This window comes from Polypterus senegalus, chromosome 7 (assembly GCF_016835505.1).
Source record: "Polypterus senegalus isolate Bchr_013 chromosome 7, ASM1683550v1, whole genome shotgun sequence".
NCBI classification, from domain to species: domain Eukaryota; kingdom Metazoa; phylum Chordata; class Cladistia; order Polypteriformes; family Polypteridae; genus Polypterus; species Polypterus senegalus.
The window spans coordinates 48,227,810-48,241,997 of record NC_053160.1 but is presented as its reverse complement, the minus strand read 5'-3'; the positions used below and the strand labels follow the sequence as shown (position 1 = coordinate 48,241,997).

At 37.2% G+C, this 14,188-nt stretch overlaps 1 protein-coding gene across 9 annotated transcripts in view; it reads left to right on the top strand.

Moving 5' to 3' along the window:
- Positions 1–14,188, top strand: part of kank1a (KN motif and ankyrin repeat domains 1a) — a 202,941-nt gene that overhangs the window by 180,533 nt on the left and 8,220 nt on the right. For all 9 annotated transcript variants that reach the window (XM_039758591.1, XM_039758590.1, XM_039758588.1 and 6 more), the window contains 5 exons: positions 343–451; positions 1,185–1,397; positions 2,651–2,738; positions 4,749–4,968; positions 6,691–6,833. In XM_039758591.1, the coding sequence (XP_039614525.1) occupies positions 343–451; positions 1,185–1,397; positions 2,651–2,738; positions 4,749–4,968; positions 6,691–6,833 (773 nt within the window). The remainder of the gene's footprint in view (positions 1–342; positions 452–1,184; positions 1,398–2,650; positions 2,739–4,748; positions 4,969–6,690; positions 6,834–14,188) is intronic.

Here is a 14,188-nt window from a genome sequence, read left to right as displayed (position 1 = left end):
ATACACAGCATGCTATCAATTATACAAATGTATCAGTTAATAATAATAATATATAGTATTATATATTATTCTGTTTTAGTTTAGTGGTTAAGGCTCTTTGATCCACAGTGTTGCTGGTTCAGTTCCATCGTGTGCCTTACAATTTGACCCTGAGCAAACCACTTAACATGCTGCTGGTGTAACTGGGGGAAAAAATGCATAAACAGTTGTAACCTATCCTAATCTTGTAAACTGCATTTTCAACAGATAAAGGCATTGGTCAAATATACAGTCATACTACATTTCACAGACATATTAGGAAAATAGAAAGCACTTCAGTAATGGAATATTTCAAAATTGCAGGACAGCCTTGTAGTCCCAATACACTGAAGTCCATCATGAAGAAGAAAGACGGAAGACAAGGTTCAAGTAGCACCAAGAAGAACTTGCAATTTGTGGGTGTAAATGGAGGGTAAGTGCAAACGACTTTAAAAGTCTTGTCAGTATGCAATGAATTAATGTTTGTTTTGTGATATATTAAGCAGAAAGACTTTTTTGCATGTTTTACTATTGTGATTACAGAAGCTGTATATTTTGAAGCCTTTTAGAGGAGAATAGAAGAATGTTGTGTTCCATGTACAACACCTGTAGTCTGTCTTCTGTTATCTCATCTGGGGTTTAGTTTTGCAGGTCAAATAAAGCTAATGAGCAAAATGTAGATTACTACAACTACAGTGTGTACATGTTTTATAACTCCAGTACTGAATGTACTGTGTTTTTCAATAATGGTAGAAATTCTGTGCAGTTAGCTGAACACACCACATGTACATAGCATGTCTAAAGTACCTGTGGTATTAATTATGGACAAACCACAAATTTCACATTGCCAATAAAAGGAACACTGCAGCTGCCTATTCCAGAGAGTTGCACATTTGTATAACACTGTATGCATTATTAGAGAGACATTTCTGTAGGACTCATCGGTGTTACTCTCACTTTTTCGGTATTGCCAAACTAATCTGCCTATAATGCAAGTTTCTTAAAGGATAATAATTACTGGACCATTTCTTTTATTTTTAGAAGCTAGATGTTTTGCTACATTTGATTGAATCTTGAATCTTCAAGGTTGTAACATTAGTTTTGCCACGCTTTTACTGGAGTGTTTTATTGAATCGTTGATTTTTAAATTTTTTTTTTTAACACAGGTATGAAACCACATCTAGTGATGACTCAAGTTCAGATGACAGTAGCTCTTCTGATTCAGAGGATGATAATGAAGGTAGTGCAATTTCAAGCTGTAAGACTTCTGAAAATCAAGATGAGAAAATGGAAGGAACGTCACAGTTTTGCAATGAAGCTGTTTTGGCGGTTACAGAAGAGGGTAAAGAAGCAGGTGAAAAAGTGGAAATCAGAGAGAGGTATCAGATTTGTCCTGAAAAACCATCAATGCAGTATGTGTAATGTCTGAAAGAATATTGTTAATTTGTCTGTATCCCTTTGTCCCTATATATAACAGATAAAAGCAATTTTAAATTCATACTTCTGTTATTGATGCAAGTTAACACCAAATTGATAGAACCATGATATTTGTACTCTTTTTATGGTAATTATGAGCAAGATGAAACATAAACATGATTTAAAGTAAAAAGCTAGCATAACTTCAGAAAGCAATATGCACATCATCGTCTAAAGAGTTTGATAATCACAGTAAGGGAAGTGATTGTATAATTTATAATTTGGTATAGTATGCCGATCCATGCAGTTTGTTAGATTTACTAATGAAGTTCACTTAGGTTAGCAAAGTGGATAAAGCATGCACTTTATTGTAGTCTTGCAAGCAAGCCAATAACTGTGTGAAAAACATGGTATTAGACATCGTCGGTTCAAAAAGTAACATTGGCACCGGAAAGGAGATGCTGTGGATGTTGTAACACCCTCTTACTAGAGAAAACAGCCTCCAAAGCTTGTATTTGGAAATATAAAGATGATTGAAAATTATCCGATGGTAATTTAAAACAGATGCTAATTTGTTTGTTTGTGTTGAAAAAGCAAAGTGAGGGACAGAGAATTATCTTTTTAAGTCTTTTGATGAAAGAATCCATGCATTTATGCAACAGCCACATCAAAACCCACTATTGACATTCAAGTAGAAAAGAAGCGTTGCATTATTTCACAGCCTGTTTCAGTGGTGCAGGGGCTGAGGCCAAGACACTAATCAGTCCAAATAACATGTCAGGGGGAAAAAACACTGGGAAAAACCTTAGTGTCAGATCAAAATAGTAAGAACTTTTTCAGAAGTTAGTGATGGAGAAAACATTAGAACATCAAGTAATTTGGAGGATATCATTCTGCGGACCGCTTTTGTGTGTGTAATGTTTCAAAACTCTCATATTGTTTTGATACACACCACACCCTCCTCCCAAGGCATATAAAATTGATGTAATTGATGTACATGTTTCTTTAAAACCAACTTTGTACTTACGTTTTTGCATCACTTTCTAAAAAGTAGTACCAGGTTTAATTGTATAGAAAGCAGTTTGTTGTATTTCTTTTCCCATTGTTATCAAGACAAACATTTTCTACAAAACTGAAAGTGTCTTTATCTCAAAGTGTATATTCAGGAAAGTCAAGATCTATGCATTGCATTTTCATATGGTGTTTTCTCTGACAGGTATGACCTCAGTGAGAAAATGATGTCAGCATGTAAGGTTTTAAAATCACATCTGAATGACCCCAAGGCTGTTACTAGCAAGGATTTGGTGAGTTGAATAAGTTAGCTATCCTTAAATATCTCAAAATATCTTTAAGGCCTATAATCCATAGAAACTGTTTGGCATTAGAGAGGCTTAAACTGAAAGAATCAGAACTTTTCTTTTAAGGACTAGTTGGAAAGATGTGTCGTTAAGCTCAGGCTTATTTTCATAACAGAATTAAAAAAAAAAATTATGAATTAATGTGTGTGAAAATTAAATATTTACATTAAGATCCATTCATACCACTCACTGAAAACCAGTTGATCTTAATTTCAGTTTTTTCACCTTCAATTGATGTCCTTGTTTAATTGGCAGTTATGTTTTTTTCCCCCAACTTGTTCTGCAGTTAGCAAAGCACAATATTGTGAGATTAATAAGAAATTTACAAATAGCTATAGCTTTTAATACGTTAACTCCTCTTTTGTCATTTTCTTATTAATTCTTCTTTTTAATTTACCTTCACCTCCATGAAGTGTGTTCCCTTAAATGCATTCAAATAATGACCATTAACCAGAAGCTGAATAGACGCCAGGGCAAATGCTGAAGGGTGATCATATCCACTAACATATTTATTGGTAAGAAATTGCTTGGTTGGAACTACCCCATCTTGGCTTCCAGTTGAAGCTAAATTGACTTTTCTTATATCATCCCTAGCCTCTCTCTTCTTCCTTTTAAATCTACGAGAATACGTAAACTGAACCTTCTAGTTCCATACCATATGTAGTACTTACTGTATGGCAGAGTTGGAGAAACAATTAGGCCATTTGTTTTCTGTTTGTTCCTTCAAGTCCTTAGGTACCTCCCTGCACATGTTCTGGAATTGCCCAAAAGTTATGGCTTTCTGGTTCTCAAAGTTTCTCTTACTTATTCTTTCCTACAAAGTACTTTTCTCCCCTCAAATTTTTCTTCTCTTGAATTTTTCTGCTGTTTGCCTTCTTTAGGCTTACCTGTTGCTAAACTGAGCTATCTGCATTGAGGATTAATGGAGTGTCTGACCCCAGCTTAGGAAAAATAACCTTCGTCACCAAGTCCATGGGTGTTTGGTTATCTGGTGGGCAGTGATGAGGGGGAACACCTCCTTCCTTGTTGCCTTTCTTTGTCAGTCTGACTGTCTAATGTCACACTTTTAATTAGTTATGTAACCTCCATTTAGTCATTTTATCCATTTATGTCTATCATTGTTTCTCAGAGGATTGGTGAGAGGGCTGTTTATCTTGAAATTTCACACATCCTTCTTATTTTTGTATTTTTTTTTAATTCTCTTTGATAGTGTTTGTGCACACACACACACACAAACAATGCATGTAACATTCCAATAAAATTTTTCGCAACCCTAGTTTTGTAATTTCAGAACTGATACCAAAATATTGATGCTGGGAAATAACTTGCATAGCTAGGTAAGATTGGAATGAATATATGCAGTCCCAGTGTGTCAAGGACTGATCCTGAGAAATACTTGTCTAAACCTTCACATTTCCACATGACTGCAAATCCAGATATACATAATATAAAACATTTCTCCAACATCCTGTGAAAACAGAATGACATGCACATTTGCTGAATTTGTAGATTATCTGAAGGGTAAATACAGTTGCTTCAATGTATAAATAAATGGCATACATTTTAAAGATTTTTTTAAAAACTAATTTTTGGATTGTTTATACTAATTTTTCACATTACATTGCTCATAGAAAGTTTCTGTTGTAATTAAAAAAAAAAAAAATTGCTTCAAACTGTAACTCTCTTAATTTTTCCATAAATTATTCATTTTAAACTGATAGAAGTGGAGTTTAACTATACAGAAACAGTTTTATTCATATGAGTTCTATGTCCGTCCATTTAATCAAATTGTGGCAGAGTGACCTCCACGAGTACATTTTTTCTTTTTTTCTTCATCATGTCTACCACAAAAAAGAATACTTTTAATTAAAATACTTTTATTATAATAGCAAAAAACAATGCTTAGAAATGTATTGTGGTTGTAGTATTTAAACTGATTGGGTAATATTTCACCAGAGAGCCTGTCTCAACACAATTCAGCACGAGTGGTTCCGTGTGTCCAGTCAGAAGTGGGCTGTTGCAGCAATGGTTGAAGATTACCTTTCTGGATTTAGGGACAGCTCTCCTGAAGTTCTGCAATATATAGTAAACCTGGCGGATGGAAATGGAAACACAGCCCTTCATTATAGCGTCTCTCACTCAAACTTTGAGATTGTTAAATTACTGTTAAATGCAAGTAAGTTGATATTTTTGCTTGTTCAAAATGTACAAATTTGTGAATGGTCTTCAGTTGTCTGCAGCATGACATTTAAAGGTCAGACATTCCTGTATATTCTCATTCTCATATTTCATATGTATACTTTATTATCAAAAGGTTTTATTTCGTCAAAGGGAAGGTATACTGTATGTTTAGCAGTTACCATCTAACTTGTATTCCTCCTTACATATGTAGATCTGTATATCAGTACTGATCCATACTCTGAATTTTAACAGAATTCCTTTTCTGGAATGTAATTTTTTTTTGATGGCATGAAAATACCTAATACAAATCCAGTTATATAAAAAAATATTTTGCCTTAACTTTTCTGTTTTAACAAGCAGATATTCTGCAGTATGTAAGAAATATATTTATTTTTCTCAGTTTTGTTCTGCTTCTTGGGTTGCTTTTGTTTTTCTTAAATTAGTTTTACTTATGTTTGTGTAAATATAGTTTAGCATAAGCTTTAGTAGCCATATTATGATATCCCTGTATGTAGTACTGATCTGTATATTCTGCAGTGTTTCAGGAAGAATTACAAAAACTTCTTCTGGGAAGCACTTTGATTTGGGCAGGGTGCCATAGGTCTGTTTGGACTTAAAACAGGAACATTTGTACCTAGTCATTCATGAAGGTCAAAGGTGTAGTTACACCTAAACACAGGAATGGTTAATGTGCTGCTTGCCGTATTTTGGTTATAATTCCTAAATTTCATCCATATTTAAAATACTTTACTTTTATATATCGCTGAATGCGTATAATTTGTGTGTGTTTTTTCATAACGAATAATAATACATTTTATTTATATAGCACCTTTCCCATGCTCAGGGTGCTTAATCTTTGAGTAACTTTTAGAGGGGATCCAAAGATCTCTGAGTGAAAGTTTTTGGTATGGGATAATCCTGCATAAATTCATTTTTGGTAAGAGATGTATAATTTCATTAGTACTAATGGTACCTTCCTGTCCTAGTTTTGTGCCTGGCCTTGTGGGGCTTTGTACTAAGCAGGAAGGCAAGAGATAAGTTAAGCAGGTGTGAGATGGAAGTCATCTTGGGACCCATGTCAAAGGAGGATATGTAGTCTGATGTGTATTTTCTGTGACTCTAGTAAACACTTGTTATGCAATTTTGATGTTTAGAATCTGTTAACAATACAGTATTTGTTTTATATGTTGAGGATGTATCCTATAAATATGAAGTATACAAGTGTATAAATAAAACACTCTTTTTGTGCTTAATGCTTTCCAAAGGCGACGTTGCATCCTCTCCCAAAGTGTTTATTTCTTTTTGCATTCTTACAAGCTATGCTAGCTCTTTTTCATTTCTGTTTTAGATATTTAAATATTAAAACAATTTGCTTTGTTTTTTTTTATACCCTATGATAACAATGCATATTTGTAAACTGTCAGTAAAGTGCATGCTGAAGTGTATTGGAAGGGATAGGAGAGCAGCTCATTAGAAAAGAGAGAAGCATTGCCAGGTTCCTTTGTCTAATAAAGCTAAATGCCATCTGGCACCTTTGTACACATCTCTGTTTAAAAAAGAAACTGTTTTCATTACTTACTTTGGCAAGATCAGATCCTCCAAATTGAATAAGAAAAACAAAATTTAACAACTATGAAAGTAGTTTAATTCAAGTGTTAACAAATACCTTGCTATTGTTCTTGTCACTCCTAATGATATTTTGATGGATTTGTTGTAGATGTCTGTAATGTAAATCAGCAAAACAAGGCTGGTTATACTCCCATTATGCTAGCTGCTCTTGCTGCTGTAGAAGCAAAGAAAGACATGCACACAGTAGAGGACCTCTTCAGTAAAGGCGATGTGAATGCTAAAGCAAGCCAGGTCTGTATGCCATTTCTTTCATAAAACTGCCTGTTCATTGATTACAGTGCACAGTGTATTAGGAAATGCATTTTACTGTTTAGTGTATAACCATCAAGCAGTGGCACTCTGCCAAGGGAAACCCTGACCCTAATTTTAAAAATATGTTGGTGAATAAGACAACTAAATAAAAATGTTGATGAAAAGTATCCGGATTTGAAAGAAAATGAAGGGGAACAAAAATAGGACCTAATCTCTATATATAATCTTCATTTGGATCTTGATCTTTGTTTGTCGGTGAATTAATTAGAAGAAGCACTAGATGGCAGTAGAGAGACAGCTAAAACATAGGCATTGCATTAAGAATCTCCTCCAGGCTTATACTACTGAAGACTGTAGTACGCCAGTCACACCTCAAAACACAGACATTCAAACTAAACAAATTGTTGTGCTTTAAATTAACTAAAGAGATCTTCATTTAAATCTTGATCTTTGTTTGTCCGCGAATTCCACACATGCGTAGACCACCTTCCAGTTTAGTACGTTGTTGTTACTCACGGATGTCAACAATGTGCCGGAATAACGAAAGGGGTGGTGGACAGTGTTACACTGGTTACCTCCTGAAGCCTGGTTAGAGAATTAGATTGCCAAAGATAAAATGTACGTGCCTACGTAACATATGAATTAAAGAAAGACAGTGGGTAAAATGAATGACGACGTATTATTGTTACGTTGTAGCCGGCAAGTGCTGCGCGTCTCACATTTGTACTGTGGCTTGCTCACATGACAGTGAAGTGATCCCTATGTGTCCCCCTTTTTATAACCATTGCTCTGTGTATATTGCCTTACTCTTTGCATTGCCACAAAGAAACCTGCGAGATTGGAGAAAGGTTGAGAAGACATCGTGAGAGGAAACGATAGTGTCGTGAAAACAAGACAGACTGTGAACGGACAGAAGCAGAAATGCTCCCACAACACCACATAATTACTATTCGGACAGTGATTCCGAGTAGGCCGTTCCTATCGAATCAATATCCAAGGGTTTTCTTTTGGAATTTTGTTTCCCTTATAAAAAAATCATAATGCTGTGTGACTGGCAGCCGCGTTTAAACAGGGAGCCCTTCATAGACAACTTTAACACGCGCAACGTAGTTGGGCGCACATGGCTAGTATTGATATACAATTTCTAACCCTCAATTTGTTTTATTTGCATTTTTTCTTTTTATTCATTGTATTGGCCTTAAAATAACATACTGTATGTCTCTCCATTAAAACAGTTTAGAGGATAACTCTGCATTACTATTTCACTTTAAAGCCATGCACTAGATTTGTCTGCAGAACTGTTACCCAAATACTACAGTGCTCTGAATCTTGTTTCATGTGCAGATTGTGTAAGAATATTAAAGGATGAGTTAAATATTATTCAAGTCCAGTTATTTTTTCACAGTCATGGTATATCTTAGTTTGCCACATGAAACTGCACTCTAAAGTGAAGCATATTTTATACATTTTCAAAAATAACTAGCCACTGCATTTTTATAATGAAGCAAATGAGTACTGGGGTCCATTTGCAGTCCCTTTGTAAAGAAAAGTCTTTTAAACCTACTGAATATATGCACTTTGAAGTGCCACACCACAGTTTTCGAGTTAAGAAAATGTGCCTTCCTTGTTTCTGATATGTGTTTGTATTAACAAGACTAAACTGAAAATAATACATTATTTCAGAGATTTTTGGTTTTGTTTTCTCAAGATGCTGTAAGGCTACATTCCTTGCTCATTTTTGTTCTTACTGCAGCTTTGTTTTTATTTTACATACGTACCTTACAGAGTGAGATGCACAGCGAGAACCAGGATGGTGAAAAGAGCACATAACAATAAATCTGAATTGAGCTGATTACATTGCATTGTATTTTAATAATAGTTGGAGATCATTAAAAGAGCCAAGCCATCTTTTCCATTGAATGTGTTAAACACACATGATTTATTTTTTTTTTTTTTAAAGAAAAGTGAAGTGTATGATGGAGAAGACTGAAGTTCCACCAATCAGTTATCAATGTTTTAATGCATGATGAATTGCTTATGCTCAGGATATGATAAAGAAAGAACTGAACACAGTGCTTTTGAGTGAGTAAATTAACTGACATGGATACCAGTCAATCCATAGAATCAAAGTAGAATCTCGTGCTGTGAGGTTGGAATGACAGTGTTAGAACTCCCTTTTAAAACATTTGAACTGAACTTGCAGTCCGATTAAACTTCAGCCAATTGCCATTGCTAAAACAGCCTGTGTGTGTGTCCTTTGATTGCTGCTCCATGACCCAGCACTGTACAAGCAGGTTAGGGAGATGACTATTACTATTGTCCCTATAGAGCAGAAAAATATATTGAGGACAGCAAATAATAATGTCAGTGGGTGGCAAGGATACGCAGTGGTAGCGCTGTTATCTTGCAGTGAAGGAGACTGGGGTCTGTGTAGAGTTTGCATGTTCTCGCTGGGTGCTTCAGTTTCCTCCCATAGTCCAAATCATACAGGTTATGTGGAGTAGAATTGCTAAAGTGGCCTGTATGTGTTCAACCTGAGATGAACTGATGGCTTGTCCTGGAATTTTTCTTGCTCCTGATTCTTGCTGGGATAGGGTAAGGCTGCATCACAACCCTGCCCTGGATAAGCGAGTGAGGAAGATGGATGGGTGGATATATACCTATAACATCAGTTCAGTTCTTATGATTTGATTACATACTACATGCCTCCTCAATATTCTTTCTTACTATTGTAAATTGTGCTTCATCAATCTAGTGGCAGCAGGCAATATTCTTTGTGAAATAAAGAAATAAGCCTTTTTATAGTGAAAAAATATAAGTGATCATAAGTGTACCCTTTTCTGTTACTGTCAGACAACAATTCACATCTGGACATCAACGTTCAATAATGTCAAAAATGGCAATAGGCAATGACTTTCTGAAGGGTGAATCCACACCCCTAGTTGGAAAGGGTGCTGAGAAAGCAGACAAACAGGGAAGCTGGTGAAGTGCACAGAGAGTCTATTTTTAAAATGTCTGAATCACACAACAATGGTTTGCATTTGTCCATCTTAACCTCCTTGGAGTTAGCCCCAAGTGTGACTTGGGCTTAGAATTTTATTTAAAATACAGTTAAGCCAAAGTCGAACATAAGGTGACTTGTTATGATCCCCTTTACCGTGTTAAGCCTGAATAATTTCTCAGGTCAGTATTCTGCTGCCATCTATCGGATGTAATAACATCATGCTTCAAAAAATCATGAATATTTTTAGGGGTTCTACCATGTTATGGTAACTCATTAATATTCATGAGTGGGGAGGAGCCTTAAACCAAAAACACAATGTCAAACAAAAGTCCATAACACCCGTTTTAGAACAAACCAAAACTAAACCATTGCTCAAAACGAGTGAGAGTGGTGGCAATGTAAGTTAATCAGATGTTAATGTGAATAGTGAAATTGAGCTCACATTCAGAAGGTACCAGTTGGACGACCACCGGACATAACTTTCCTACTGTGATTATGATGATGTTTTGGTATTTACATGTTTCTGTTGCACATAACATTTTTTGTTGCTGAAAAAATCAGTGCTATTGGCTCATTTTCTCCAGGGGTAAACATAATACTAAAGAGGTTAAAACAATGTGGTTACACAGTTTTGCAATGTGTATGGGATCTCAAGATGCAGATCAATACTTGATAACATTTTTGGCTTAAAACACAGAGATAATTTGGTACATTTTAGGGCTTTTTTTCATGTTGGGACCCGTAGCATACGGCGGTGTAAGAATAGGAACGGAAAACGGTGAGAAAGGAATTCGGTATAACAGAGGCTTAGGAAACCACCGTTGCAGTGTAACGAAAATAACAAGGAGCGAAACCAATGCCAATGGTCGAGAGAGTACCTTCCTGTACCAGGCTACGGAAAACATAAACATATATAGATGGATGCCGCATTCACTGTGTTGCCCAGTCGACACGATAAGTCAGCGCGTCCGCCCTATTGTGAGTGGTAAAAGTGCCATTTAAACTAATGCAGGTAGACGTGGAAACTGCGTTTTCTGATGAACAAACAATAATGTTTTAAACAGTATCATTTACATACAACAGATTTTGGCGAATCATTTACATGCAATTATTTATATCCATTTATACACTAATAGTGGCAATTATTAAATAATAATAATCTATACTAATAAAAGGCAAAGCACTCACTCACTCACTCACTCATCACCAATTCTCCAACTTCCCGTGTAGGTAGAAGGCTGAAATTTGGCAGGCTCATTCCTTACAGCTTACTTACAAAAGTTGGGCAGGTTTCATTTCGAAATTCTACGCGTAATGGTCATAACTGGAACATATTTTCGTCCATATACTATACTGTAATAGACTGCAGCTCGATAGCCATGGGAGGCGGAGTTTCATATTAAAGCATTTAACCAATCACATTTCAGCCATCATTTGTTGGCTTTCACAATCCATTTTGTAGGCACTCTAACACAGAATAAATGTCGATTAACCTGTTGCTTCAACCAGTCAGATTTTGAGTTGGTGTCAGTCGGGCCCTCTAGCAGGCGTGTGGCAACGTCTCCTTATTCAGACCCATTGATTGGATAGAAGCCAATATGAGGAGCTCTACGAGGCCACTGAACGCACCGCAAATGCTCCGAGCGAAAGATCGTCGCACGCACTACGGCCAACTCCATGGCAGGATTCTGGACAATATTATTTGTCAGACACAGACCAGATTTCAAGACCACGAAAACCTGATGTTTGTCACGCTCCTCGAGCCCCAGAAGTTTCGGGAATACAAGAAAAATTTCACCCATGCAGCCTTCTCCAGTTTAACACAAGAGCCACGGAGCGCTTTTTGATCTGTCTCGGCTAAAAACAGAACTGACTGTAATGTATGCATGGATGATTTTTTAGGAAAATCTCCCACTGATCTCCTTGACTTCCTTCATCAGAAAAATCTGAATGAGAGCATGGGACAGCTGTTCACATTGGTATATTTGGCGGTGAGCATTCCTGTGTACCCTGCTTCTGTCGAGCGGACATTTTCAGCCCTAAAGCAAATTCAGACTTATGCCAGAAATACCATAGGGCAGGTTCGACTTTCAGCATTAGCTTTGAATGCGATAGAAAGGGATGTTTTGATGGAACTGAAGTGCACGGATAATCCGTACGACAGAGTAATTAAACTGTTTTTGAGGAAAGAGAGGTGGATGGATTTTGTTTACAAATAGTCCTAATTTTTGGTGAGTAAAATGTTACGATTTTCCTAAATAATATTGCAAGTTTTTGAGTTATTATTGATTGTTTTTTATGTGATGTCGCGGCTGTGGCTGCAGTAGAAAGGAACTTGTTCACCCTGGTTTGTCTATTCAATAAAGGCATTTATTGTGGCTACAGGAGTTATCTTATATACACTCACCTAAAGGATTATTAGGAACACCTGTTCAATTTCTCATTAATGCAATTATCTAATCAACCAATCATATGGCAGTTGCTTCAATGCATTTAGGGGTGTGATCCTGGTCAAGACAATTTCCTGAACTCCAAACTGAATGTCAGAATGAGAAAGAAAGGTGATTTAAGCAATATTGAGCGTGGCATGGTTGTTGGTGCTAGAAGGGCCGGTCTGAGTATTTCACAATCTGCTCAGTTACTGGGATTTTCACGCACAACCATTTCTAGGGTTTACAAAGAATGGTGTGAAAAGGGAAAAACATCCAGTATGCGGCAGTCCTGTGGGCGAAAATGCCTTGTTGATGCTAGAGGTCAGAGGAGAATGGGCCAACTGATTCAAGCTGATAGAAGAGCAACTTTGACTGAAATAACCACTCATTACAACCGAGGTATGCAGCAAAGCATTTGTGAAGCCACAACACTCGCAACCTTGAGGCGGATGGGCTACAACAGCAGAAGACCCCACCGGGTACCACTCATCTCCACTACAAATAGGAAAAAGAGGCTACAATTTGCACAAGCTCACCAAAATTGGACAGTTGAAGACAGGAAAAATGTTGCCTGGTCTGATGAGTCTCGATTTCTGTTGAGACATTCAAATGGTAGAGTCAGAATTTGGCGTAAACAGAATGAGAACAAGGATCCATCATGCCTTGTTACCACTGTGCAGGCTGGTGGTGGTGGTGGTGTAATGGTGTGGGGGATGTTTTCTTGGCACACTTTAGGCCCCTTAGTGCCAATTGGGCATCGTTTAAATGCCACGGGCTACCTGAGCATTGTTTCTGACCATGTCCATCCCTTCATGACCACCATGTACCCATACTCTGATGGCTACTTCCAGCAGGATAATGCACCATGTCACAAAGCTCGAATCATTTCAAATTGGTTTCTTGAACGTGACAATGAGTTCACTGTACTAAAATGGCCCCCACAATCACCAGATCTCAACCCAATAGAGCATCTTTGGGATGTGGTGGAACGGAAGCTTCGTGCCCTGGATGTGCATCCCACAAATCTCCATCAACTGCAAGATGCTATCCTATCAATATGGGCCAACATTTCTAAAGAATGCTTTCAGCACCTTGTTGAATCAATGCCACGTAGAATTAAGGCAGTTCTGAAGGCGAAAGGGGGTTAAACACCGTATTAGTATGTACACTCACCTAAAGGATTATTAGGAACACCATACAATCCTTTAGGTGAGTGTACATTATATATATATATATATATATATATATATATATATATATATATATATATATAAACACTTTTTAATCAGAGTATAGCATAAAGTCAGTGAAACTTATGGGATATTAATCTGGTCAGTTAAGTAGCAGAGGGGTTGTTAATCAGTTTCAGCTGCTGTGGTGTTAATGAAATTAACAACAGATGCACTAGAGGGGCAACAATGAGATGACCCCCAAAACAGGAATGGTTTAACAGGTGGAGGCCACTGACATTTTTCCCTCCTCATCTTTTCTGACTGTTTCTTCACTAGTTTTGCATTTGGCTACAGTCAGTGTCACTACTGGTAGCATGAGGCGATACCTGGACCCTACAGAGGTTGCACAGGTAGTCCAACTTCTCCAGGATGGCACATCAATACGTGTCATTGCCAGAAGGTTTGCTGTGTCTCCCTGCACAGTCTCAAGGGCATGGAGGAGATTCTAGGAGACAAGCAGTTACTCTAGGAGAGCTGGAGAGGGCCATAGAAGGTCCATAACCCATCAGCAGGACCAGTATCTGCTCCTTTGGGCAAGGAGGAACAGGATGAGCACTGCCAGAGCCCTACAAAATGACCTCCAGCAGGCCACTGGTGTGAATGTCTCTGACCAAACAACCAGAAAGACTTCATGAGGGTGACCCAAGGGCCCCATGTCCTCTAATG